The sequence below is a fragment of the Salvia hispanica genome, chromosome 4 (assembly GCF_029641045.1).
Source record: "Salvia hispanica isolate PSC_SH4W2 chromosome 4, Shi_PSC_v1, whole genome shotgun sequence".
NCBI lineage: Eukaryota > Viridiplantae > Streptophyta > Magnoliopsida > Lamiales > Lamiaceae > Salvia > Salvia hispanica.
Genome location: NC_142695.1, coordinates 1380900 through 1407611, shown reverse-complemented (window position 1 = coordinate 1407611; position 26712 = coordinate 1380900). Strand labels below are relative to the sequence as shown.

The window sequence follows — 26712 nt, the reverse complement described above, 5'->3', positions numbered from 1 at the left end:
TTGTCTACTGTTAAGAGGCATACAATTTCCTTCTTTTTTTATTTTTCTTTTTTTCTTTCCGGGTTTGGTTTACGGGTCCCGACCCGTGTAATTCCACGGGTATGACTCATTGAAGTCGGATAGGATAATATGGAAACTTTATCCATCCTCTTTATCCAATTTTATTTAACTAAAATAGGAATATTGGTATTTAATATCATGAAACTTTCAAAAAAGTTGGATTTTTCTCATAAATTTTAAAATTGACGAATAATATCACGTACTTTAGTGCGGATTTATTTTTTCCCACAAATGAAAAAGTTCCCACAAATAATGTTACGATAAGGATTTTTTTCGTAATTTCTCGACAACAAATTTTGAGAGCTTCAAGTTTTTCAATCTTTGAAGATAGTTTTTCTTGAAGCACACCCTCCAAAATTGTTCTTCAATCTATTAAAATAACATGAATTTTTTCATTCGTGAGAAAAAACAAACTCAGCATAAAGTTCGTGATATTATTTATCAATTTTAAAGTTCGTCGGAAAAGTCCAACTTTTTGAAAGTTTTATGATATTAGATGTCATTAAAATATAATGTTAATATTCTCTTTTATCTCAAATAAAGTTAAATGTTCAATTTTATCTTATCGGTTTAACGTTTATACAAATTTTTGGGTGATTGAAATAAATGTCAAACGTTCCAATTTCAAAAGGTTTCATCACCACATTATCCCTAAAGACTATTGTAACGTATCCTTAAAGCTCATGGAGCAATTTGGTTCATACTAAATATTTTTAAGCCTGAATTAAAATATTTGGGAGTAGTACCTTTTCAATAACCTTAAAGTCTATTTTTATATATTTGTACTAAATGGGAAAGTGTATAAATATACCTATAGTATAAATTTATAAAGACAGACACTTCTAAAAGAGAAAAAGGTGAAATCTTCACTTTTGTTAAAGCCCATCTACAGTCCACTTCGTTTTCTTCTCTTGGGCCCACAGCTAACAATTAAGCCCAATTATATTTTACTACTAATCATGCTTAATCTAGTTTGCCCCTAAGACTCCAATTATTAAAAATCTCTTTCAACTACTTTTAGGCTTCCCCTTTTGACTCCTATCACTTCTCTTTTTTCTTCACTCCAATATTATCACTTTATATCAAAAAGTATTATACGATAACAGTATAGGTATTTTATGTCTATATCTTCGTATATCAAATACGTAGTGAAAATTGGAAAGTATGACCACGAATCTAGATACCTAATCTTCTTGATATGATCGAATTCTCCATTTAAGTCCACTACTTTCGACGTTCACATATTTTTCAATATATCGCAGGAACAATTTTTTATATAATTGGATTTTTTTTAAAAACTTTAAGCCTTTTCACACGTGTGTGATTTATTAATTTCATCAACACTAGGAAAGCTAAACTTTAATCGTTGAAAACGTGATTCAATTCTTAGATCAACCATCATATAAAATATATCAAAATGTAATAAAATTTATTGCGTTTCAGAACTCTAATTCTCTATATGCATGGCTAGAATTTTCACCAGAGTATCACTATAGTTATTTATTATGTATAAAGATATAGTGTCTCCTTTCTTCCCTTCCATCTTTTTTACCATATGTTTTATGTTATGTCGTTTTCGTCACCATCAATTCTCCTATTTCACTGTTTTTTTTTTCTTGTTTATAATTTCTTTTATATGGTTTTGCTTCTTTTTCTCGTTAGAATTTCTCTTTTTACGTCCATGTGTAACATATGAGGCACGGCACATAAGCAAAAAAATTTAATTAATTCCTTCTTATTAAGGTGTGAATGGAATGGTGTTAGTGACTAGATCAGGTCAAAAGTAATAATGAACCTAATTATTCGATTAATATTTGTGTGATTGAAATGTCAACTCATAGATTAAAGAGCACATGCACCTTTATAAATGACAAAAATAAGACCTTAACAAATTGGTTTTTCATTCTAAACTAATAAAGCCTAAGCTTGATGTTTGGATGATTGCGTGATGTCCTTTAAAGAATCATTACATTAAACCACACATCAAAATACTTGAAAATTCTAAGTTCTAACTAATCTATTCAGTATTATTTTTAATAGTTTGCATGAAAAATCCATGCAAAAACATACTTTTCTTTCCCAATATAAAGTATTTTCATGCTATAGACACTTCAACTACCTAGAAACGGAGTGTCTAATGTTTTTCAAATGGACGACAGTTGAATAATAAAAGTTGGGACCGGTGGTAACTCTAATGGAGTATTTCAGCCTCATGGACTACTTGTGGGATCGTTCGACTCCTACTCCACCTGGATTTGTCGTTGACAACAAACCCTGTTTTACTTTACGAGACTTTTCAAATATGCAATTTGAAAAATTGCGTATCAGAGGGGGTGGAGTGTTTTCCTTTTATATTATTTTTATTTTATTTTATTTTTAATGTTGTACTTTTACTTCATGAAACATATATGTTAATATGGATTGTGGGTTTAATTTGGCTTTAACTCGGGACTCTATAAACTAACCAAAGTTATCAATTAAATATGGCAATTTAGAATGCAATATAGTACATATGATTCATTGACGAAGACAACTTGCAATTTCTAAAGAATAACAAAGGAATTGCATTTATTAATACACATGTGTATTTTGTATACATGTGTATGTCACTATGCTTGTAAGTCTTACATCAACCTAAAATTTAAGCGCAGCCATATAATTTAATTATTTTCTCCAACAATAAATTATCCTGTTGCTATTGTTGTGGTCACAAACAAGAAGATAAAATCTAATGGAACTGAGAACCAAGTGTATAGTGGCAAACAACAATAAAATATCTTGATGCTAGTGTCCTATGAAGATTGTCTTTGTCAATAATCCATCGCTAATTTACAACAGTTTTATAATTAGGGTTAATAATATGAAATTCCCCATTCATGGCTCTTCCATGATTGTTTGTGTAGAATAAATTGCTAAGGTTTTGCTTTGCGCTTCTGACTTTATCGAAACGCTCCTTACCTCTAATAGGACTTGCGGGGAGTAGTTTTAAAATAAATCACTGTGGTTTCGCTTTGTGTTTCTGACTTTATCGAAACGCTCCTTGTCCATATTAGAACTTGCAGAGAGTTGTTTTTGTATTTATCGTTGATTGTATTTTTTTATGAGATCTTATCAAGAATTTTTGTTCACTACCTCTATATAGTAGCTTGAGCATTCTTTTAAATTAAATTAAATAAATACTATTGGTTTGGTTATGGCTTATGAGCAAAGTGTTAGGTATAACTAATAATGATGCATGCTCTATATTTTAAAAAATTATCTCGTATAAATGTATAATTATATTCTTGTAACCACCAAGTACAAAAATTGATATTATGACAGGTACGTTCATCTTTTTAAAGAAAGGAAATAGAAGAAATAAAACTAAAAAGGTTTGCCAACAAATGCATAAGTTTACTAAACCGTGGCTTGATGTCACTTATTCGATTCATTAATAATCGAATAAGAAGTATACTCTATATTTGCGACTCTGGTTTAAGCATTTGATTATTTCAAAAAAATATGCAATTTATAAATATTTCCTCTCCGATTTAAACTTTTCCATTGAAATTTAATTACTCATTTTCTTAAAATGAGAAGTACTCGATGTCATCGTCAATAAGAAGGTACTACAATGTATAAAAGATTAAGACAAAAATATTGACATCAATACAAATGAAGACAAGCAATGCATGTGCTAATAATGCCCACAATTGCCACACATGCTGGTTATTTTTTGATGTAACAATATGTCAAGTTATAGACCTCAGGTTCCATTTGTTCATTTTCTTTATAATTTTAAATAAATAAAATAATACTAATTTGAGTTTTAATCTTACATAATTTGTTAGAGAATGCTCAAGCTACTAGTACTATATAAAGGTAGTGGAATCATAATTCAATAGTACATATATTTGATGTGGTTGTTCAAATGTAAATTCAATTTAGACTATACATATAAATCTCAACGACGCCCTTCCTTTCTTTCTTTTCATATCCACTTTTTCTTATAATTTTTCTTCTCTAGTTCCTCTTTAAGATATAATGTCAAAAGTAGTGAAGCATTTAAATAATTTATGTTTGTGATTAGCTAGGACATGAAAGTGTTCATCCAAAGTCCAACTATCACATCTTTTCACCTTAACAACACATAATCATGCAATTAAGAGCATTTATTTCACACTAAACATGCATCTCTTACTATTAGCACATTAAATAAAGTTTATACTATTAAATTTTCTATCATTTATTTAGTTTGTTCTATTACCACTCTAAATAAAATTTATCTAAAATTTCGTTCTATCTATTTTATTTTCATTAATTTTGTTTTATGTTTTCTAATTATTCAAACCTCTCCTTAATTGTTTTATGAAAAATAAATAAATAAATAAAGGAAAAGCAATATGAAGTGGAGAATAACAGTAGCACAGTAGTGATAATGCCAAACACAATTATTTCATGAAATCTCATCTCTTATCACTTGCAGGGTTAGTCATAAAAAATATTCATATATTTGCATATGGATTTATGACAAGAACATACCCGCGTTATATAGAATTTTTCATAAAAAATCAATCAAAGGCTAGCTTTAGACAATCGAGTGATATTTATTATTGGCTTATTGTTATAGTTAAAACGTATATGGATGCCAATCAGGTCAATTCAGCAGGCCTAAGGTCAATTCTACTTGAATTGCAAATATGAGATAATTAGATTGTGATTTTATCGGGTTAAAACTTTCAACTCTAAATTTAAAATGTTTGAATTTTGATTAGCCTGATGAACTAATTGGATTACTATTGATAAAATTAACATTTGATCAATTAAATACATAATGAAATTAATTTTCATTGGATTCACTGATAATGCAAAATATTGATAAGAAAAATAAATCACTTTAAATCCTTCGATCTTGTAGGTCTACAACGAAGACATCTTTTTGCTAGATGAATAGTATATAGAATATAGAAGAGGCGAAATTTCATTTTGGCCGATCAATATATAAATATTTATCCACGGAGGATTGTGATTAAATGCAAATTCTAAATATTGTACAAACTCCAAACTGTGACGTGTACTTTTAGAAAATGTCAATAGATGGCAAAATACCAACAATAAAAAATGTCAACACAGTGTCAACGGTTGATGTTGTGTTCACATTGTGTTGACAATTTTTGTTGCTATATTATTTTGTTATCTGTTGATATTTTTTAACGGTCCAAATCATAGTTTGAAGTTTGTAAAATATTTAGAGTTGGCATCAACGAATGTCTCCTTCCACTTTATGAAACAAATAACTATGTATTTTAAATATTTTATCACACGTGATTATTAGAGATTCGTCTTTTGTTAAAATTGCGTCTTCATGTGCAATTTGGATACTAAATTATAAAATAGTACTACATATATTGTTAATTTTCTATGTATATCGACATTTTAGCTTGCCCGTCCAAATATATGTCGTGGTCCTTAGTTTTATCTAATAAATATGTGGAGGGAATAGTTTCGATTTTATCAACGCGATTGAAACTTATTTTTGTTTGTTTCAAAATTTAAAAAAATATATGTATATGTGGACATTATACATTCAAAAGGCCTAAATTTACATCACAAATTTCGTATAAACAAAATATAATATTGGTATTGTGAGACACCGAAATGCAAAGTAATAAGAAGATATTTTAAAATAATGAAAAGAAGAGATAAAAAAGTATTGCACGTAATGTGTAGAAACACAACATATAGATTTAGGTTCCCTACTTTTTAAATTTAATTTTTGTTTCAATTTTGACTAGCATTCATATTTTACCTCATCTCCAGTCAATCATCATCCACTATTTTAAAATTAATTAAACAATATAAATTTTTTTATTTATTATAGTAAGCATTTGTAGTTAGTTTTTGTTTCAATATGTCATTTTTTTAATTGAATGCTAACGAATTCGAGAGATTCGATCTTCATAAGAAATGTAAAAATACGAGGATTTTAACTTGTGAATATAAAAAATAATAGTACTAGAACTTAAGAGTATGAAAACAAATTTTATAAATAGACAAATCTCATTATGGAATTGATATGAATCTTTGTGGGGAAAATATGTTTCAATGCACGTGCTTATTAAAGGAATTGAATGATGTGTCGATTGTAGAATCAGTGAAAAACTAGCCATACATTTCATCAACAAAAAATTTGAGAGATACTCCTAGAGTAACGAATTAAATTATAGTAATTTTATTTATCTAATTATTTTATACAAAAATTCATATGTCGAGATACTAATATCTATATAAGAAAAGTGACCATGAAATCCAGCTACATAACATTATCATGAATTCATGATCCACGAACACCAACCCAAAAGTATTTATTATGTACAATATCTTTTACAATTTTTAATTCAAAAAATACACAAAAAGATATGATTTGTCTATTTGAAATATCTCCGACAACTACAACCATTTCCATAATTGCACATACGTATCCCATCCATCTCATATGTATGATTGAAATTACAAAACTATCTTAGCAATTTAGGTATAGCTCGAAAAATAATTTTTCATTCATGAATCATCTACGTACTCTTATAAGTAATTGCCTAGTTTTTCATTTGTTAATATAGTTTTCTTTTAATACCTAATCTGAGTAATAGAAGTATATAAAAAAAACACAAGATTTACGTGCAGAAATATATGACGATAATCTTCAAAGTTTTGTTAATACAGATTACCGATGGGTTACTAATGGATAATTAGTCGCTTTATGTTTTAATTTATGTAATTCTATATTAATTTTGTTAGTTTATAGAAATGCCAATTATCATTGTGTGTTAGATAGAACTTTTTTTAAAATATTAGAAAATGTTCAAATCATATATAGTTGGCGAACCACTCAACAATACTGAGCAAAAAATACTAAGAAAACAAACAAAATAACACATAACTACCAGAAAAGCAAACGGACGTAAAAATAAATCACAACCATTACAAGTGATAACAAAATGATATCCCGTAATAGCAAATAAACAACCACAATAAACGTACAGAAACACAATATAACCAAGTCACAAAAGCGAATTCAAGTCATGCCCAAAGTTACCCGACATAAGCTCAAATTACTAGAAAATGAGTTTTTCTCGGTTCTTGTCTGTTTATTTTAACTTCAAATAATTGTGTTAGTGAATTAATCAAGTAGATTGGTGAAAAAAAAAAATAGAATTCCCAAAAGAGAATTGAGCAGAGATGCAGAGTCAATCTGTGGAGATGGCTATTTTACTATTATCTGCACCAAATAATTGCTGCGACACAGTCACACACTGTTGGGTTTCAGCAATTTGTCAATTAATACCCCATATTATAATGACAATAATTATTTTCAATAGTCCTCACTGATGAATTATAAAAGCATCATCACCAATTCAATATAGTATTTTCTTAATTCCATTTAACATGATTTGAAAAGGTAGACCCAGTTTTGGAAGGTCAAAAAGTAAAAGCATATTTCTTTCACATCTTCAATTTGTCATTTAGGTAAATTAGCTGAATATTAATTAGTATTTCCACTTTCCAATTTTTGGTCATTATATTTAATTAGGATAAATAATATCTCAAGCTTTAATATAAAGAAATAAATGTTAGTAGTTAGGATTCATAGTAATTTTTTTAGAATAAATATTTTAAAAATAGTAAAATTAATAGTGAGATAGTTCAATTTGTCAATTTTATCAACGAATTTACCAAACTAAAACCCTAAAAGTTTATTTTTCAATTGCAAAGAAATCCATTTGTTTTGAAGTAATAAATATATTTTTCATTTATTTATAAGTTAATATATACGTAATTTATTTTCTCTAATATTTTGGTGCCCTTTGAAGTAGGAAATTACTCATCAAACCACCAACATCCTTGATTGGCCATAAAGGAGAAAATGGACCACCTTACCTAGTATGAATCCATTATGTATATTTTTATAAAATACATTTAAGTATACCTTTATTTATACTCACAAGTATTGAAGTATAGCAAGTCAAATAAGTATTTTGCGAGAGAGAGAGAGAGAGGTTGAACTACTAATTAAGTAGATATAGAGAGTAATTAACGCTAATAATAAAAAGCTACTCATTCTCCTCAATTAAATGGCAACTAGTATTTAATACAATGCGACAAATACGGCACAAAAAGAAATTAATAGAATCAAATCTTGGATCTCATGCTGTGAATAATAAATATCAACGGAATACAAAAGAAAGAAGAGTAGCCATTGACTAATTGCTTCTTGGTAACACACATCTTTACACATTAATCTATTTCTAATATTATTGTTACAACTTCATAAAAATACAAAAAATCAACAGTAATCACTAGAGAAAAAGAGCCTATACCTCGAAACGCTACACTAATAATACGCTCTTCGACACTAATCACAACTCTTGAGCAGATTTATAATAAAAAATTAGAAACGCGCCATGTATCGATTGAGCACTGCGATGCGAATGCTCTAATCCGATGAGGAAGAAGACAAGTAAAATGGTCAAAACTCTTGAAGGGGAAATTTCAAGGAAAAAGAAAAAAAGAAAAAAACACACAATTAATGAAAAAAAAAAGATGGGGAATTTTTTTTGTTTTTGATTAGCAATGATGATTCCATAAGAGACCTTGAAAATTTGAAGACATGAAATCATCAATCACCATTGAATGATGATCCTCAGCTCCCAAGAGAAGCCCACAATCATCTAAGGAGCTATGTAGCAATGGGGGATTGATGTAGAAATCCCATTCACAGAGCCTTGGCAGCTCCACGATCTCCCCGAGGAGGTCTGCGGCCTCCTCGGGCGAGGACGCGGCGTCCTCCTCTGAGAAGGACGAGGAGGACGCCGTGGTGGCGGGCGAGGCCGCGGCCGCGGCCTCGCCCAGATGGTCCATCTGGGCGGCCTTCGCGGCCGCCTCCTGGACGTCCCGCGGCGAGCAGGTCGCGGGGCGGGGCAGGAGGGCGGAGATCGCGGGGAAGTTGAGGATGGCGGCGGCGCCCTTGATGGCCAGGGCGGCCACGTCGTGGGCGCGCGCCGCCATCTCGGCGGTGGCGAAGGTCCCGAGCCAGATCCTGGACTTCTTCTTCGGCTCGCGGATCTCCGACACCCACTTCCCCCACGCCCGCATTCGCACTCCTCTGTATACCGGATGGGCGCTGCCGCTTCCTCCGCTGGTGTTTTTGCTTCTCTTTTGGGCGGCGCCGCCGTCTTTGGCGGCGTCGCGGGGCCTCTTTAGGTGGCTTTTGGTGGTGGAGGAGGAGCCGCTGCACTCGGACTCTGAGTGATGCAGCTCAGCCATGGAAGGCATTGTAATGGTGATCACAATGGAGGTTTTAGATTTAGAGCAACTATATATATATACACCTCTATATATAAGTGTGTGTGTGTGATGTGTGGTGAAGGGAGTGTTGGAATTTATATGTGTTTATTTTTCTCTTTGTGGCTGTGTGCGTGTGTGTACAGTGTGTGTATCGTTTGGTGGGAGAGAGATGGGTGCCGCTATGTGACGACAACGACAGTTTAATTGGTAAGACGTTTCTCCTTTCGTTCGTTAACCGCAAATACAGATAAAAAGTCATAAGGGGCTCGAGCCCCAAAATAAAATTACGAGAGGCATTATAATTTGTAAAACGATTCATCTGTCAATAACAGCGCGTACGAATAAAAGTCGCAGGGGGCTCGAGCCCCCACAAGATTATTTTGCGAAATCACAAGGAAATTTTATTTACAACATTCACCATAACGGATATTGAATTTAGATTTTAGACGGTGCGTTCGAATCGATACGATTACAGATTACAGGGTAAATAGGAAAGCATTATTGATATTAATTTTTTTAAAAACAGGAATGCGGCAGGCAGCAAGCTGTTTATCTTTTTCAATTTTTTCTTTTATGTTTTCCCCTTTTTAAATTTTGTTTTTGTTTTTGATTTTATTCAGTGGTGTTGAATATGAGAATGTATGGAGGCCCAACTCCACCGACCGAGGGTTTGAACAACCACCACTTATTAATGACATTCACAGAATCAAAATACACAATTATTGAATATTTCTATAAGGTTTTTATTTTTTTATTATAGTTATTTGAAGATGGAAGTTAATTTGCACAGATCTCAATTTCAATTCTAGGTATGTAATTTTGCCACATTATTATATGTATGATTATTACTTCATTTACATTTCAGAAACACGGTGAATCGCAACTTAATTGTAAAAAACATTTCATTTCTAACTAATAAGTAATCAATTCTAGTCAATGAGAATTATTAGTAACCTTATTTTTTGAAAAAAAATACATATCCTGGTTATCGTTTGCTTAAAATAGCGGATTTAGAAATTTAAACGCGTAGAGTTGAACATAATGAAAAGAATCGTCGAAAAACATACGCGGTGTAGTATCTGTCGTTGACAATGGGGCGGACAAAGCACAAAAGTGAACCCGAACTGTAGATTTAGTCAACCCTCGAAGGGATAAAATACATCTGTCGTATTGTAGAATCGGCGCCGGATCTAAATGCAGAATTTAATTGAATTTTCCTAATCTTAAGAGCCAGTAGTGAATTTGACCTCAAAATCAACCTGATCTGTCATTGATGGGATTGAGACGAGTTAATTAAAAAGGTGGTTTTGAATTAAGGCCTAATTTGTTAGTACATTAGTAAGTCTAAATGTCTAAACCAACAAATTAAACCTCAACAATGAATTAAATTAATATTAACGGCGTATAGCCATAGCCAGCCGGTTTTGTGCACAGCAGCACAAGTACATAGGTACGAATTTTGCATTATCTATCTTTTTATCTCAATTATTTTTTCAAATTAGTAGGTTCGAGGAACTTGCGTAGTTATTTAATTATTTATTGTATGCGATTAATTAAAATAGTGGGATCCTTTTTTAATATTTAAAATGGGAAAAAAAGAAAGAATAGTCGGAAATCCGGTGCTCAAAAATAATTGTGGGACATGTAACACTATTGTTTGTGTATAAGCTTTTCTATGTAGGTGTGTATAACCTTAAAATATATAGAAGAAAATTCCAATATCACTTTTGGGAAAAGGGACAATAATAATATTTTAAACTATAATTGAATAGCTCATGTGATAGATTATTTGTATTGAAAATAGTACTATTTGATATACAACTACCTTTTTTTTAGATACAATGTATATATACATTGACCATATACTATTATATAAGTTGATGAAGATATTTAAATAAATAAAATGATATCCAAATAATACTAATATTACAATTGAACCGATCAAAATAAAATAGTTAGAGAATTGACCAACGCAACAGTACTACACACAATGCATGCAAAGGCGCGACATAACACGTACGACGTGCCCACACGCCACAAAGTATGAATGCGCGAAGAATCATGCCACGCGCACTCCCTCATCGGCCGCGTGTGGGCGTGCATCTGGCCTAGAATGAATATAATTAGAGTAAATTATAAATAAATAAAAAATAGGAAATTTTGGAAATAGTGTAATTGAAGTGGTTTTATGCTCTAGGGTTGTTATTGCCTTTGCCGGGTTAATTTAGCTCTTGTTGTCAACTAAAATACAAAAAATATAAAGATTATTAAAATAAAAATACTTATACTATGCATCGTAATAAAATGTAAAAGTATAAGGACTTATACCACTAGTCTAATTTATAATATTACTTGGCTAAGGAAGATAACTATGTTCCTCACCTACTTGAATTTTTGTTATGGACCTTGAATTACATCATATCTACTGATTTATTCTAACTTATCTCTTTTTTTTTGTTACACCTAACTCTTTGTCCATACGTATAAATCGAAAATCAAATGCCCTAGATTCAAGTACATACTGTACAAATTAATACTCATAAATATGACAACACATACACACACACATAGTACTATATAAGTACTCATTTTATAAGAATATTTTTAAGTACTATATAAATATTTATAAGGTTGACTAGTAATGTTAGAAAAGCTAGAATGTCATTTTACTTCTGTTTTCTTATGTTTGTATGTTGCTTTTTTTTTAGTTGTTTTGAATATTACATTTATTTATACTATGCATAATTAAACCGAGATAATTACAGTATTAACTAATAACTCGAAGAAAGATAAAATAAAATGTCAAAGAATCTTAAATCAGAGCATAGGGCATTGAAAGAAGGGCTCATACCATTTTACAATGACCTTCATTAGGATGGAAATATTTTAATTACATTTATTCGCTGACCATCATTTATTAATAACATTATAGTCTGACCTAAATTGATGGTTCTTAAAAAAAATTTATGTCAATGTGTGTAGGTTAAATTATGTCCCCCAATATATGTTAGGTTCTCCAAATTCTATCTGAGTGACTTTATTAATATGATTCCTGTTGTTTGGGTATGTTATATATTAATGAGCTCAATAAGATAAAGAAATAAAACTATTGTCAGTGTACATGGTAGATATTAATGACTACCAATTAATTAAATTGCAGACAAAGCAGATCTATCACATTTAAGGGTTTAGGAATTGATGATCATCCAATTTAATTACCACACAATAAAACTTTATTACTCTACCTGCTCACTGTGTTTCTCTCAACCCTTAATTATCTGTACAATTTTGTTGGCAATGTTATAGTGTCACAACTATGGCGTAGTTATATATTTAATACATTGAGGGATCAGTCATTAGGGTTCCAAACTATTTAATTTATTTTGAAATTATAATATTTTTTTTGTACTATTTTATGCTCGTCATTTCATGAACGTGCATTTCTACCTCGCTGAGAAAAAAGGTCATGATTTGTTTAGCAGTCTTATCAAGTATGATAAGTCACTTAAGTAAATAATAATAATATCTAGAAACAAAAGTTTATTTTGCTATTGTATCCATTCGTCAATACAAATCTCATTTCACTTTACTGTAAACGGTAAATAGTCTCGCATTCCAATAACTCATTTAACTCTCATTTTACTACTCCATAAAACTGGTATATAAAATTAACACTCACTCCACTAATTTTTTTAGCTCACAATTCTTAGAATCTGTACGAGGAAAAGTAAGCCTCGTAAAACTAGTCGAATAGAGTATCAAACTTGATTCATAAGCAGTAAATTTTATTCATAACATTTATTATTTTCATTTATAAATTATGAGTGTATAATAAAGAAAATCCCATGCATGCAAATTTGTCGTGATTAGATTGATGAATTAATTCCATCCACAAATATGCTTGCAAGCATCTTGGCGGGGTTGGGGCCGAAGAAATCCCACACTCACATTCACAACAACACTATATAACGCGGATTCAGGTGCGATCAAGGTCTACCCACCTCACAGTCAGCCCACGAGGGCCGAAAAACTCCATCAAAATCAACATTTGCAGTTGTTGTTGACCCCACAGTGCGACAGTACCCTTCATTTTCATTCACCGTCTGCTATTTATATTGCTAGCGACGACTACCGCACTGTCTCTGCCTCTCTATGCCGATAGTGACCTTCTTCAATGTGTCCGACCTAGAAATATTATGTGTTTGAGAGAGAGAGAGAGAGAGGGCGTTAATTTCAATATATACAGTAGGCCTAATTACCTCTGGCTCCCTACCCCATAATTAAGATCACCAGACAACTCCATGTATTATTGTTTCAATGAATTTATTTAAAGCTTCGTCATATTTCATACTTATTAAATGTTGGAGTATAATTAATTTTAATTTTTTCCGTTCCAAGTAATTGAATTGGAGGCTTTTGTTAGGTGCTATGAAACTGAGTTCAAAGTGATAGAAAAGCAAAATCTAATGGAAGAGAGTATGTGTTTGTCTACTTTAGTATATACTGTTTTTGCAACTTATATTAATTATTCATCATTCATGTGCCCAAAATAGCAATATATACCTAAGTTGTTTGAACAATTGGAGAAACTATGTACCACCCAAGCTAAAAAAAATCTCAACCAATTAAGCTACAAATTTAATTTTTTGAGATTTTTTGCATGTGTGCGTGACTCAGTAACTAATTAAATTACTAGATTACATATAGTGATAATATATGAATATTTAACTCTTGTAGGTACCATTAAAAATTTGGATGTGAATGATCATTTGTTTGATAAAGTGTGTGCATGATTGTTAAATATTCGTTATCCTAACTAAAAAAGGGATGAAACTGAGTTATCCTTTGAAGTGGAGCTTTAGCGATTTCCACTAATATTTAAGTCAAAATTTTGGTTTAAAAGGGTAAGGAAAGTATAATTGATTCCATATGTCTAGATATATAGTTTGAGAATATTGCACTGCGATTCCATTGTTACCCCTCAATCATTGGAACCTTTATGAATGTAAAAAAAAAATGTTTGTTGGAATTTTAAATATTTACATGTTGAATGCAAGTGATAATATGTTGTCTTTGATAAGTTGATTGATATGAAATGGAGAAATCATTTTCAAAGTGACAATGTTAAGAGAATCGTTTGTTTCTCGATCGCTTTGCATGTGTTGTTGTTAGGAATGAGATTATATTGGCATAAACTACTAATTTGGCCACATTTTGGCTTGTGCCTATTGTACTACATCAAAGTATATGGAGTTTTGGGATCAAAAAGTAATCATAAACTTGATAATCATATGTTAAACTCAGCTCAAATTACTAAATGTATGCTTATTTAATTTTCATTATTGTTGAGAATTTGCATACTTTTCACATTTCCCACAAAAAGTAGGGATAAAAGAGGAAAGTTTCCCAACTTTCTCAGTGTGCATTTTTCGTCACACGGTGCAGGAGCTCTGCCTCAATCCTTTGATCCTCGTCGGCCAACCACTGTCAGTGACAGTCGTCACACTGCATCTGTATTCCGATGCTGACAATAATCTTCTTCATTGTGTCCGACTTCATGAGTTATGTACGTTCAATCATGAAGTACATGGTAGTTGCTATATTCTTTCACAACAATAACCTTTATCATAACTTCAAATTCCCCTATAGCCAAATATGTAGAAATCATGCAAAACAATATTTGCACAATAATCTCATATTAACATGTAGTCATCAAACAATATATTTATATTTGATGACATTATAATTTCCCACATCTTTATCAATGAAAAAACTCTAACCCCAATTTAAACACCATTCTCACTCCTAAGCCTTGAATAAATTTTATACTTGAAAAAAGTAATCAAAACTTGATAATCATATGTTAAACTAACCCTAACTATATGTAGGCTTATTTAATTTTCATCATTGTTGAGAATTTGTACACTTTTCACATTTCCCACAGTAATTAGGGGTACTTTCTCAGTGTGCACTTTTCGTCACACGGTGCAGGAGCTCTGCCCCAATCCTTTGATTTCCGTCGGCCAACTACTGTCTGTGACAGTCATTAGTATTTCGATGCCGACAACAATCTTCTTCACTGTGTCCGACTTCACGAGTTATATACGTTCAATCATGAAGTACTACATGATAGTAATTAATAATGCAAAATATCTGCACAACGATCACTGATAGGATGGTTGGTAAAATGTTGGGTACAGTATATTAATGGTGATGATAATTGGGGGGAGGGAATGGCCATGTATTTGTATGGATGATATTTTTATAATGGGATCGAATATTTAAAGAAGGCAGCTCATTTTAATTAATGTTGCTCCCAACATCCGTATAATAAAAGGGTCCCAACCCCTTCTGAACCGTAACTCAGTTCTCTCGAATCACTTAGCAACTTCGACATGTCCCATTTCGATCTTAACTAGCTGCAATGGGCCCCACTCATTAACTCTACTTAGTTATTTTACTAGTGTTAATCAAGAAATAACTAATCTATCACATCACTCATTATACAAATTCTCATCATAGTAATAATAATGAGTATATATCATGTCTATTTGTGGCGGACGCATGATTTTATTTTAGCAGGGTTCGAGTTTGAAATTTTGAGAGAATAATTTTCATATGTTTCGCTCTGATGATATGAACTTTCGCACAACGATTTGCACAGAATACTGAAAATCCGACAATGTATCGTGTAGTTTGATGAATGAGGTTGGTGGACGTGTTCTTATAGTGGTGATCATTTGCTTTAATGTTCTTGTGTTCGTTACTTATCTTCGGTAATGGTGTTTGACATACCAATGCAATACAATACATGTAGGGGTGAGCAAAAAAACCGAATATCCGAACCAATTCGAACCGAAATTTTGAAATTCGGTTCGGTTTTTCCGGTTTTAAAATTAAAAAAAAAATCAGTTTTTTCGGTTCGGTTCGGGTGAAAAATACCCCCGAAAAAACGAATTATATTTTAAATATAATATTATTTATATATATTATTTTAATATATTTTATATAATATGTATTATATATATTCTATTAATTTTATATTATATATTTATATTATATTAGAGTATATAAAATAATAAATTATATATATATATAATATATACTCCATATTTTTTTTTCAATTTTTCGGTTTTTATTGAAAATTTCAGTTTTTCGGTTTAATTCGGCTTTTTTAGTTCGATTTTTTGATTTTCGGTTTTTTAATTTTTCGGTTCGGTTTGGTTTTGATTTTCAAGGAAATTCAATTTTTCGGGTTCGATTCAGTTTGGGCAAAAAACCGAACCGAAACCCGAATGCACACCCTTAAATACATGCATAATCAATTTATGATTAGTTAAATCTCTAACAAAGCAGTCCCATGTGATACATAATCAATTTATTTTTAATATTCATGATTTCTTCCATGATTTTTTCCTAAAATAGTTCCCATTAATTTATATGAAAGTCAGATCTCATTTATTAATATCTAATAAGTTAAAGAGACTAAAATAAGTCTAGGTTGTAATTTTGTGCAATTGGAAATATGATGATCCCATAATTATTCATGAAATAATGTGTACTGATTTAAAACGGTAATAAAAATTTGTAGTTAGCATACCATTATATTTTAGTATATAAAACAATATTTTTTTTTATCCAAAAAACAATTCCTTTCAATCTGCAAGTACCCGAACAAAATCTTTGGAAGTTAATTCTATCAGTGTGCTGTTATTATTTAATATACATGTATTTAATGAATATCTTTTGTAATGCCAAAATTATCCTTTTTCATCACATTATTTTATTTTTGTAAGCTCGAAAATAAGAAACTTGAATATGTTACATGTGTAAGAATTGTGGAGTACATAGTAGTTGTCACTACGGCTTAGACATAATGATTCCACAAAGGTACTCAGATAGTCAGACCTGATTTTATTATTATCATTTTATTGTTTGGTTATTATTTTGGTCGACATCGATCAAACAAATATTTACGTACACCTCTCCTGGACAATCTGATTTTCGTTAATTTATAATTTCATTTTGTCGGGAGAATAAGAAAAATGAGAGATTAAATTTGAAATTAATAACAAAAATTTACATTTTTTCAATTATGATTTTCATTAATTTTTCATTTCATTTTGTGGGGAGATAAGAAAAATGAGAGATTAAATTTGAAATTAATAATAATAATTTACATTATATGTTGAGCTTTTTTTCAATTATGATTATAATTTTCATTAATTTTTCATTTCATTTTGTCGGGAGAATAAGAAAATTGAGAGATTAATTTGAAATTAATAACAATAGTTTACATTATATGTTGAGCTTTTTTTCAATTATGATTTTCATTAATTTTTCATTTCATTTTGTCGGGAGAATAAGAAAAATGAGAGATTAAATTTGAAATTAATAACAATAATTTACATTATATGTTGAGCTTTTTTTCAATTATGATTTTCATTAATTTTTCATTTCATTTTGTCGGGAGAATAAGAAAAATGAGAGATTAAATTTGAAATTAATAATAACAATAATTTACATTATATGTTGAGCTTTTTTTCAATTATGATTTTCATTAATTTTTCATTTCATTTTGTCGGGAGAATAAGAAAATGAGAGATTAAATTTGAAATTAATAAAGAAAATTTAGAGTATATGTTAAGATTTTCTTCGATTATATAAGTGCTTGAGCTAAATGTGGCGAGCACAATAACAAAAACGATTAATTGAAAAAAACATATAAATAAACCTATATAAATATGACATATTTAAATCTCACAAAGCATAAAATTAGTAACTATAGATTAACATATTAAGATGCAATGCTTGATTAGTACAACCTCCGTCCCATGTTACTTGCACTGCTGCTTTTCGGCTCGTCACAAACTCCTTACATTATTTATAGTTTAAATTAGAATTAATGCATTTAATTAATATGTTAGTTTAAGTTAAGAGCTCCTTTATTAAGTGATGTCTCATCACACTTAAAATTCTAGTTTAATTACACTAAAAAATCAATCCCAAATTTACGGCCTAAAATGAAAAAGTGCGAGTAACATGAGACGGATGGAGTACTTTCTTTCTTAAATGTTTTTTTTTACACTGTGATATATTATTCAAACAAATCAATAACGATCACATATGAATAAAAAATTGGAATGCAATTACTTTCTTTCTTAAATATAAAAATGGATAGATCAAGAAATAGAAAGTGATTCATTGTTTGCACAATATACATATGTTGTGAACATATTTAGAAACGAAAGTGGACAAAGTTGTTGAAATTGCACTAATTTCCAATAGGCATAATGATGAAACACGTTTTACTGAATATACAAATATTAATGACAATTATAAATCACACAAATTCTATATTTACTTTTCTCAATCTTTAACACATACCAAAACACAAGGACGACTTGTTATCAACTGTAAATCCCAAAAATGTCGAAATCTGAATGCTGAATGCATGTTTGAACTAAATTAATTGAAAATGATGTAGCACCATGCACAGCCACTGTTTGTCATAGAAGTACAATTTTTGGTCCCAAAAATTAATCTCTAGTACTGTTTGGTAATTGATGAAATGTACATTTTTTTTGTCCGAAGTGGGTAGTGATAGTTTTCACTGCTTTTTTAGGGGTAGAAAAAATTATTTTGGTCTTCGTTGCTTAAGTTTGGCTCGGATTGTTGAACTATTCGATTACAGGTAACTTTTTATAATTAATATATATTTTCGACAATTCTATATAACAAAAACAAATTCACTCATAGGCGAGAATCCATTCAACTCAAAAGTAAAATTTAATTCTTAAAATATAAAAAAAGTGAGAAAATTACTAGTATAACTTTCAAATATTGAATTAAAATAAATTTTCATACACAGTTTAAAAATATCTTATTGGACGCTAATTTTCTAAAGTCAAGAAAAAAAATACAATAAAGCGTTCTGGAAATTAAATACTCAATAAAAACGCATTTATTCTCGAGTTAACCATATGGAGCTCGGACCATTTTCAGATAAACACAATCGGGTTGTGAGCTACACAATTTAGGGTCATTTGGTTAGGATTATTTTGATATTAACTTTATCAATTGTGGATTTATTTTTGTTAGCTTATAGATAATTACGTGTTGAACTGACATCCCAAATCCTCAATGAGACTGTAGCTTGACATCCCAAATCCTCGATGAGACTGTAGCTTGTGCACTTCACTATCGAACCATACAATATGACAGAGAGATATTATACAAAATCAAACATTCGAAGTGGGTAATAATTTGAATTGGATCTCTTGATGTAGCCATTTTTGTGGCTTTCACAAAAGCCACTTAAATCATACAGTAATGTGTGAATTAGAAAGCTATAGACCATAGATTCATTTAATGACTGGGGCCAATGGGCCAACTATTATAATACTGGGCTTGACTATTGTGCTATTTGTGGCCCATCAAATTCTATGACATTACAACTTTGGCCCAAATAATCCAAATTACACAATTTAAATGCCTCCACAGTGATTATGATCATAGCTGTTGGGATGGTGACTGTTTTCTAAGAACATCGGCAACGCGGTGCTAGGAGCGTGTTCCGTTGGAACGAGATGGCGGCAAGCCGTATTGCAAAGAGAGGTGGCATGAGGCGGGGCCGTATATTAAGGGAAAGATCGTGAGTCGCTTTGATTGATTTGTGTATAAACAGTTGTGTTGATTTAAATATAAAATGAATGGCTAACTTACTGATGGGAGAAAGTAGTGACTCAACACTCCCTTCCCCTCGTGCCATTTTCTTTTGGTTGTTTCCTTTTCCTTCTATTGGGTTTTTAATAATTTAACCAAGATATGAATTAAACTAAATTCAATATTTTAATTGAGTTAATTTGAATGTTAATTTAGTTATGAATTGAATTTTAAATTTTAATATATCTAATTTAAATATGAATTAAACTATATATAACTATACACAACTGTTAGGTAGCATATTCTAATGAAAGAGCAAATTTTGCCTATCAAATTGTCTATGACTAATTAAATAAAGTATGCAAATAATACTCCATATCTTTAACATTTTATTTGTTTCGGTAACTGAAAATCAAATATCAAACTGATACAAATTAAAATTTGAAATTCAGTTTGGCTCGATTTAATTTGCAAAAACTATACCTAATAGAGTATAATTTATAGTATATATATTATTATTATTTAATTATATATTTATTTAAAATTCGTTCAATAGATTTTAGAATGGGTTTCATATGGCTCCCAAATGTTACAAGCCTACGTTCAAATAATTTGCAAGTTGAAAGCCCATCAACACAACAATAATAATATTTTGCACACAGATCTAAAATTTGTGAGTGAATAATATCGGTCAAACTAGAATATGGTACTATAGTTTACAATCAAAGTTTTACTATATCATCAAAATGAATATAGATGTAAATTTAAATACAAATCCACAAGATAAATAGGTAGTAAAATAAATGCGATATAATAATAATTAAAAAAAAAGGAAAGAAAAAGGCGCTCGAATCTGATTGCAGGCGGTTTCCCGCCAGTTTTCTCCCCCAATTTAGGCTTCCGCCCTCTCTCTCTCTCCATCTCCGCCGTCTTCTCTCTCCCCACCGTGAAAACGAAATCCGCCGCATTCGCAAGCATTTCCGATGGCCGAGACTCAGCAAATTAAGAAATTCAAGTCTCCATCTAAAGGAACCCCAAGAGCAAAGCTTCCAATTTCTATTGACCACCACATTGCGCCGCAAACCCCACAATCCGCCACACCGAGTGCAATCAACCTCCGCCGCTCCCACCGCCTCACCGCCGCGACGCCGGAGCATCGCCCCGCGCTATCCAGCTTCAATACTCCTGCGAAAACTAGGAAAATCTGTGAGAATCCGCCCTCGATTTTACCGACCGAGATCTCAATCAACCCTGCGTCTCCGCCGCCGGTTGAATCTCGGAGAAAGAGGAAGTTTCAGGAGAAATCGGCGGAGAAGGGGAAGGATTCGAGGAATGTGAAATGTAAACGTGCTGCTGATAGAAAAGTGACGAAGAAGAAGAAGGTGTATTACAAGAAAGTGGTGTATGACGGCGGCGAGTTTTCGGCAGGGGACGACGTGTACGTGAAGAGGAGGTCGGATGCGAGCTCGGACGATGAGGATCCGGAGGTGGAGGAGTGCAGAGTGTGCTTTAAGCCGGCGAGGGGGAAGCGGGTTTTGATCGAGTGTGATGATTGCTTGAATGGGTTTCATTTGAAGTGCCTGAAACCCCCACTCAAGGCAGTTCCTGATGGGGATTGGGTTTGTTGTTATTGCGTGGCGAGGAAAAATGGAGAAGTGATGGAATTTCCTGAGCCACAGGTGGGGAAGAAGAGGGCCAGGACTGCCAGGGAGAAGTTGCTTTCAAGTGATTTATGGGCTGCTCGTATAGAGAGGTTTGTGCTGTCGAAATTTTGGGGATTCTTATTTTTTTTTCTTCCTAATTTTCAATTGTGTTAGTTACTATGTGATTTTGTTTGTATCTCTGAAGTTTATGGAAGGAAGTTGATGGTACTTATTGGTTTCGAGCTCGGTGGTACACTATTCCGGAGGAGACTGCTGTGGGGAGACAGCCTCATAATTTGAGGAGGGAGCTCTATAGGACCAATGATTTTGCTGATGTTGAGGTGAGTTTTATCATTTTCTTCTCTACAACAGGATTAGGTTGCTTGTAATTCTATTAAGTTGCAATGATTGATAACTGTTCCAAGTCGTTATTCAACTCGATATATGTTCTTTGAGTTTACTTGGTTCATAAGAGTGGTTTTGTCCTCTTAGAAGGGAGTTAGCTTTGATGAACTGTAATGCTTTATTGTAGGTGGTGAACTCCTTTTCTTGAATTAGGAATATCCTGAAACACAAAGGTTTATGTTTTCCTGTGGTATAAATCTCCAATTTACTCTTCTAATAAGGTATTTTTATCTTGTTAGATGGAGTCAATCATTAGGCACTGCTTCGTAATGAGCCCAAGGGAGTATGCTAATGCTGCCGATGGAGGAGATGATGTGTTTCTCTGTGAATATGAATATGAAGTGCAGTGGCATAGCTTCAAGCGCATTGCAGAGATTGACAATGATGAAAATGTAAGTTTGGTGTGGACAACATCCAAGTGGATTCTATATTCTCTTAGAATTTATACGTTCTTATTTTACTTGCAGGATGGTGAAAGAGTTGATAATGATGCTGATTGGAATTCTTGTGATGAGTTTGACTCTGGCTCTGACTTTGACTCAGAAGAAGAAGCGGACTACGAGGACGAAAAGAGAAACAGACTGTCTCAATCATCTTCACTCCGCCCAGTAGCAGCAGTATGCTGACTTCAACTTCACTGTCCCACATATCTCCATGTTTATGTATTACATAACCGACCATTGGATCTGGTTTCCTTGTACAGAACTCGCGCAAGGGACAAATTTTTGGGCTGCAAAAGATTGGGGCAAAGAAAATACCAGAACATTTAAGAAGTCGTAAGCAGACTGATTTGGAAAAGGCTAAGTCTACGCTTCTGCTTGCAACACTGCCCAAGTCTCTACCTTGTCGCGATAAGTATGTACTCGTAAGGTATTTGAGCATTGATGATTGCCTTACTTTTCGTATAATCATACATACTTCATGCAGGGAAATGAATGAGATAACCACATTTATCAAAGGTGCTATATGCGATGAGCAATGCCTGGGAAGATGCTTGTATGTGCATGGTGTCCCTGGAACCGGAAAGGTAAAACATTTTTTAATTATAAGACAAACAATTCTTAAAACCAACTAGCCATCTTAACTTTTTTGTGTAACTTGCTTGTTTTCTGCACCACACTGCAGACAATGAGTGTGCTTGCTGTGATGAGGAATCTGAAGTCTGAGGTTGATGCGGGAAGCATTAGGCCTTACTGCTTTGTAGAGATTAATGGTCTTAAACTGGCTTCACCAGAAAATATATACAGTGTAGGATGCATTATAACTTCTTTACTTTGCACTTTCTTTTGGTGTTCCCACTCTTTGTTGACTTATAGAGGTAATTGTTTCCAGGTAATCTATGAGGGACTAACCGGGCATAGAGTTGGTTGGAAAAAGGCACTCAATTTGCTGAATGCTCGATTTTCTGATGAAAATAAGTGCAGGAAGGATACGAGGCCTTGCATTCTTCTCATCGACGAACTTGATCTTCTAGTAACCCGGAATCAAGCTGTACGTTGTGCATATACGTGATAAAATCCATCTGCTCTTAGATTAAACGTTTTTTAAAAGGAAATTTCGATCTGCAGGTTCTATACAATATTCTTGATTGGCCTACCAGGCCAAATTCAAAACTGATCGTGATAGGTAAGAAAGGTTTCTGCCATCAATAAGTTATTGCAAAGTTGCTAACATGTTGACCTGATTTTGTTGCTTTTTTTGTTAAAAAATAAAAAATTTAGGGATAGCAAACACTATGGATCTTCCAGAGAAGTTGCTGCCTCGCATTTCTAGTCGTATGGGAATACAGAGGCTTTGCTTTGGTCCATATAACTTTCAGCAACTTCAAGAAATAATTTCCAGTCGCTTAAAGGGAATTGATGCTTTTGAAAAAGTTTCAATTGAATTTGCGTCAAGGAAGGTTTGTAGTTTGCTGCATCTGACATTTATGACTAAAACCAGGAATGTTTTTTTGTGTGTGTGGAATTCATACTGTACTTGACCTTAGGTGGCTGCTGTATCTGGAGATGCTCGTCGTGCACTAGAGATATGTAGGCGAGCTGCAGAGGTAGCAGATTATCGCGCTAAAAAAACTGCACTTTCTAGCTCAGACGCCTCAGGTAAGACTTTTCTCTGACATTTATTTCTCTGTTCGTTAGTTTCTGCAGAATAATAAATTCTTTGGCTGAGACTCGTTTTTTATTTTCCATGCCTTTAAAAAAGTAACCGGCATATAAAAAACGGAATCAGGAGTTTAGGTAGTGTAAGATGCCAATAGAATAAGACAGCTTGTATCACCCACCAACACTGCAGAAGGTTAAACTCAAAATGGTTAGGCTCTGTAACTTTGACATGATGTTTCAGATTTAACTGGTTCCTCCTTCACTCATTCCACCAAATTTCATTTTGCAAATACCACAGTTGACTGTACACGCTCTAGCACGGATTTTCATTTGACACTATTAACGACCACAAGACTTAAGTACCCTTGTTGTGGTTTGAAAATGATTTATCCATAAAATAACTTTACTTATGTTGTTTTCGGTGAAAGAAGTGAGTACATCTTAACACAGTCTACTTGCTTCCCATGCTATCTCTGCACTGCCCTAGCACAGCCGTGTTATAGATCATTTGTTGGTGGCTAGATAGGATGCATTCAGCCGTTTTAAGAAGGTGACTTAAGACTTCAACATATCTGGTTTGCAGGGAAAGTTATGGCTGGTATGGCGGATGTTGAAGCAGCTATTAAGGAAATGTTCCAGGCTCCTCATATTCAGGTGAGTAGAATAATATTTTCTCTCTTATGATTACATCAATGAAATACTGAATATGCAATAAAAAAGTTAATAATTTTTTATTTCCTGTTTCATTTTTCCACCACCAGGTGATAAGAAGTTGTTCTAAACTAAGCAAAATCTTCTTGGCTGCTATGGTATATGAACTTTATAAGACAGGAATGGGAGAAACGACCTTTGAAAAGGTATGTCAACTCTGCTTAAAAGCATCGATTTGGTACACAAGTCTTGATAATGACATCTGCACACTGTTGTCCGATATGCTTCACGAGTCAAAATTGCTAGCAGATACATAAAGACACCAGATCAATTTGCGTTTACAAGTCTAGCGCTTTAGATCCTCTAGTATTTATAAATGGCCTAGTAATCAAGATCATCTTCCCATATATTGTGTATATTAACTAACTGAAAGCAAACTACAAACATTGCCAGTTTATTAAATTAAAAATGCAATGTTAGTTCTCATTCTTTCTTATACCAATGAGTAATAGCATGTTCCTTCCATCTCTACAGTTAGCAATGGCGGTCTCTAGCTTCTGTGCTAACAATGGAGAAACCTTTCCAGGATATGATACACTCTTGAAAGTCGGGTATGCAATTATATACTCTTTGTTTAGGAAGTTGGCCGCTACATTATTTTTCTATCATTACTGCTCATTGTTTTATGTTAAAGAAACTAAGAAAAGACCAATTCTGTAATATAAAACAACAGTGGAGGCATCTTTTGTCAAACTTTTACAATCACTTGCCTCATTGGTGATGTGATGAGAAATAAAAATATGCCTTGTATGAGTAATATGCAAGAAAAAACAGGATTTCTGGAAACAATATTTTGTTTTTATGAACTTGTACGATAGTAACTAAAACCAGAGACGACACAGGACATGATCATATTCATTTCTGAGTTATCTGTGTTTTGACGGGCAGATGTAAACTCGGGGAGTGCAGACTGTTATTATGCGAGCCTGGCTCACGGCACAAACTGCAGAAATTGCAACTGAACTATCCCAAGTGAGTACTTCCAAAAACAAATCCAAGCTTTGGTAGTCTATCTGTTTGTTTTCTTACATCAATGGATTATATGTTTACCTTTCCCCCTTGTTTGGCAGTGATGATGTTACATTTGCACTGAAAGACAGCAAGGACCTACCTTGGTTGGCAAAGTATATCTGAATATTGGAGATCCAAATCTGTGATCATCCATTCTTGATTTATATTTATATGTTTACACATTTATTAAATCTATGATGTTGTATGCTCCAAATGGAGTTCCAAACTTTGTTTGCTTCGTTTTCTCCCAAAACATTTATTTAAACTAGTCTTTATACATTTGTAAACTGAGAATTATTTATTGAATCATCTGTTGTATGTTATACTCTTCTTTGGAAATGAAGTGTGGTGGAATATGGATTATATGAACCTAAAACATCACTTGATTTGATGAAGGTACTTACGTTTTAAGTATATATATATACTGTATACATATACATATACATTTGATTACTATTGTAGTTTCAATATGTTATGTCTAAAGATTGACCTATACATTATTTTACGTGTGTAATTTAGGTGGATTACATTTTACTTACACCCTCAAATTATAACTCACCTTATATGAAAGTGTATTGCTATGTTATGATTCTATGACAAAGTTTATAGGAGTATATATACATTATAAAACATCGAGGTTCACGCCAAAGATGCACTCTTTATAACTTGGAGTCAATGAAAAAAATAACGCAAGAAGATCATTAAACAAAAAACGACCCATTATTACTTGGTATCTCACATTGTCAAAGTGAGCAAACACCACGCCCCGTCAACATGCATAAAACACACCA

At 32.4% G+C, this 26712-nt stretch overlaps 1 protein-coding gene, 1 non-coding gene and 1 pseudogene across 2 annotated transcripts; 2 read left to right on the top strand and 1 right to left on the bottom strand.

Moving 5' to 3' along the window:
• Positions 1 to 8224: 8224 nt before the first annotated feature.
• LOC125193338 (dehydration-responsive element-binding protein 3 pseudogene) lies at positions 8225 to 9454 on the bottom strand (annotated as a pseudogene).
• An 11438-nt stretch (positions 9455 to 20892) lies between these two features.
• Positions 20893 to 26260, top strand: LOC125192415 (origin of replication complex subunit 1A-like). Its single transcript, XM_048089969.2, has 16 exons — positions 20893 to 21802; positions 21898 to 22033; positions 22337 to 22489; positions 22565 to 22714; positions 22801 to 22952; positions 23025 to 23124; positions 23223 to 23345; positions 23430 to 23588; positions 23666 to 23723; positions 23819 to 23997; positions 24085 to 24196; positions 24783 to 24853; positions 24961 to 25056; positions 25385 to 25461; positions 25799 to 25882; positions 25981 to 26260. Exons 1-16 carry the CDS (start codon positions 21033 to 21035, stop codon positions 26042 to 26044), a joined length of 2484 nt encoding a protein of 827 aa, XP_047945926.2. The 5' UTR covers positions 20893 to 21032; the 3' UTR covers positions 26045 to 26260.
• Positions 22397 to 22474, top strand: LOC125197630 (small nucleolar RNA snoR28). Its single transcript, XR_007172163.1, has one exon. It is a non-coding gene; the product is annotated as a small nucleolar RNA snoR28 (small nucleolar RNA).
• Positions 26261 to 26712: the final 452 nt, after the last annotated feature.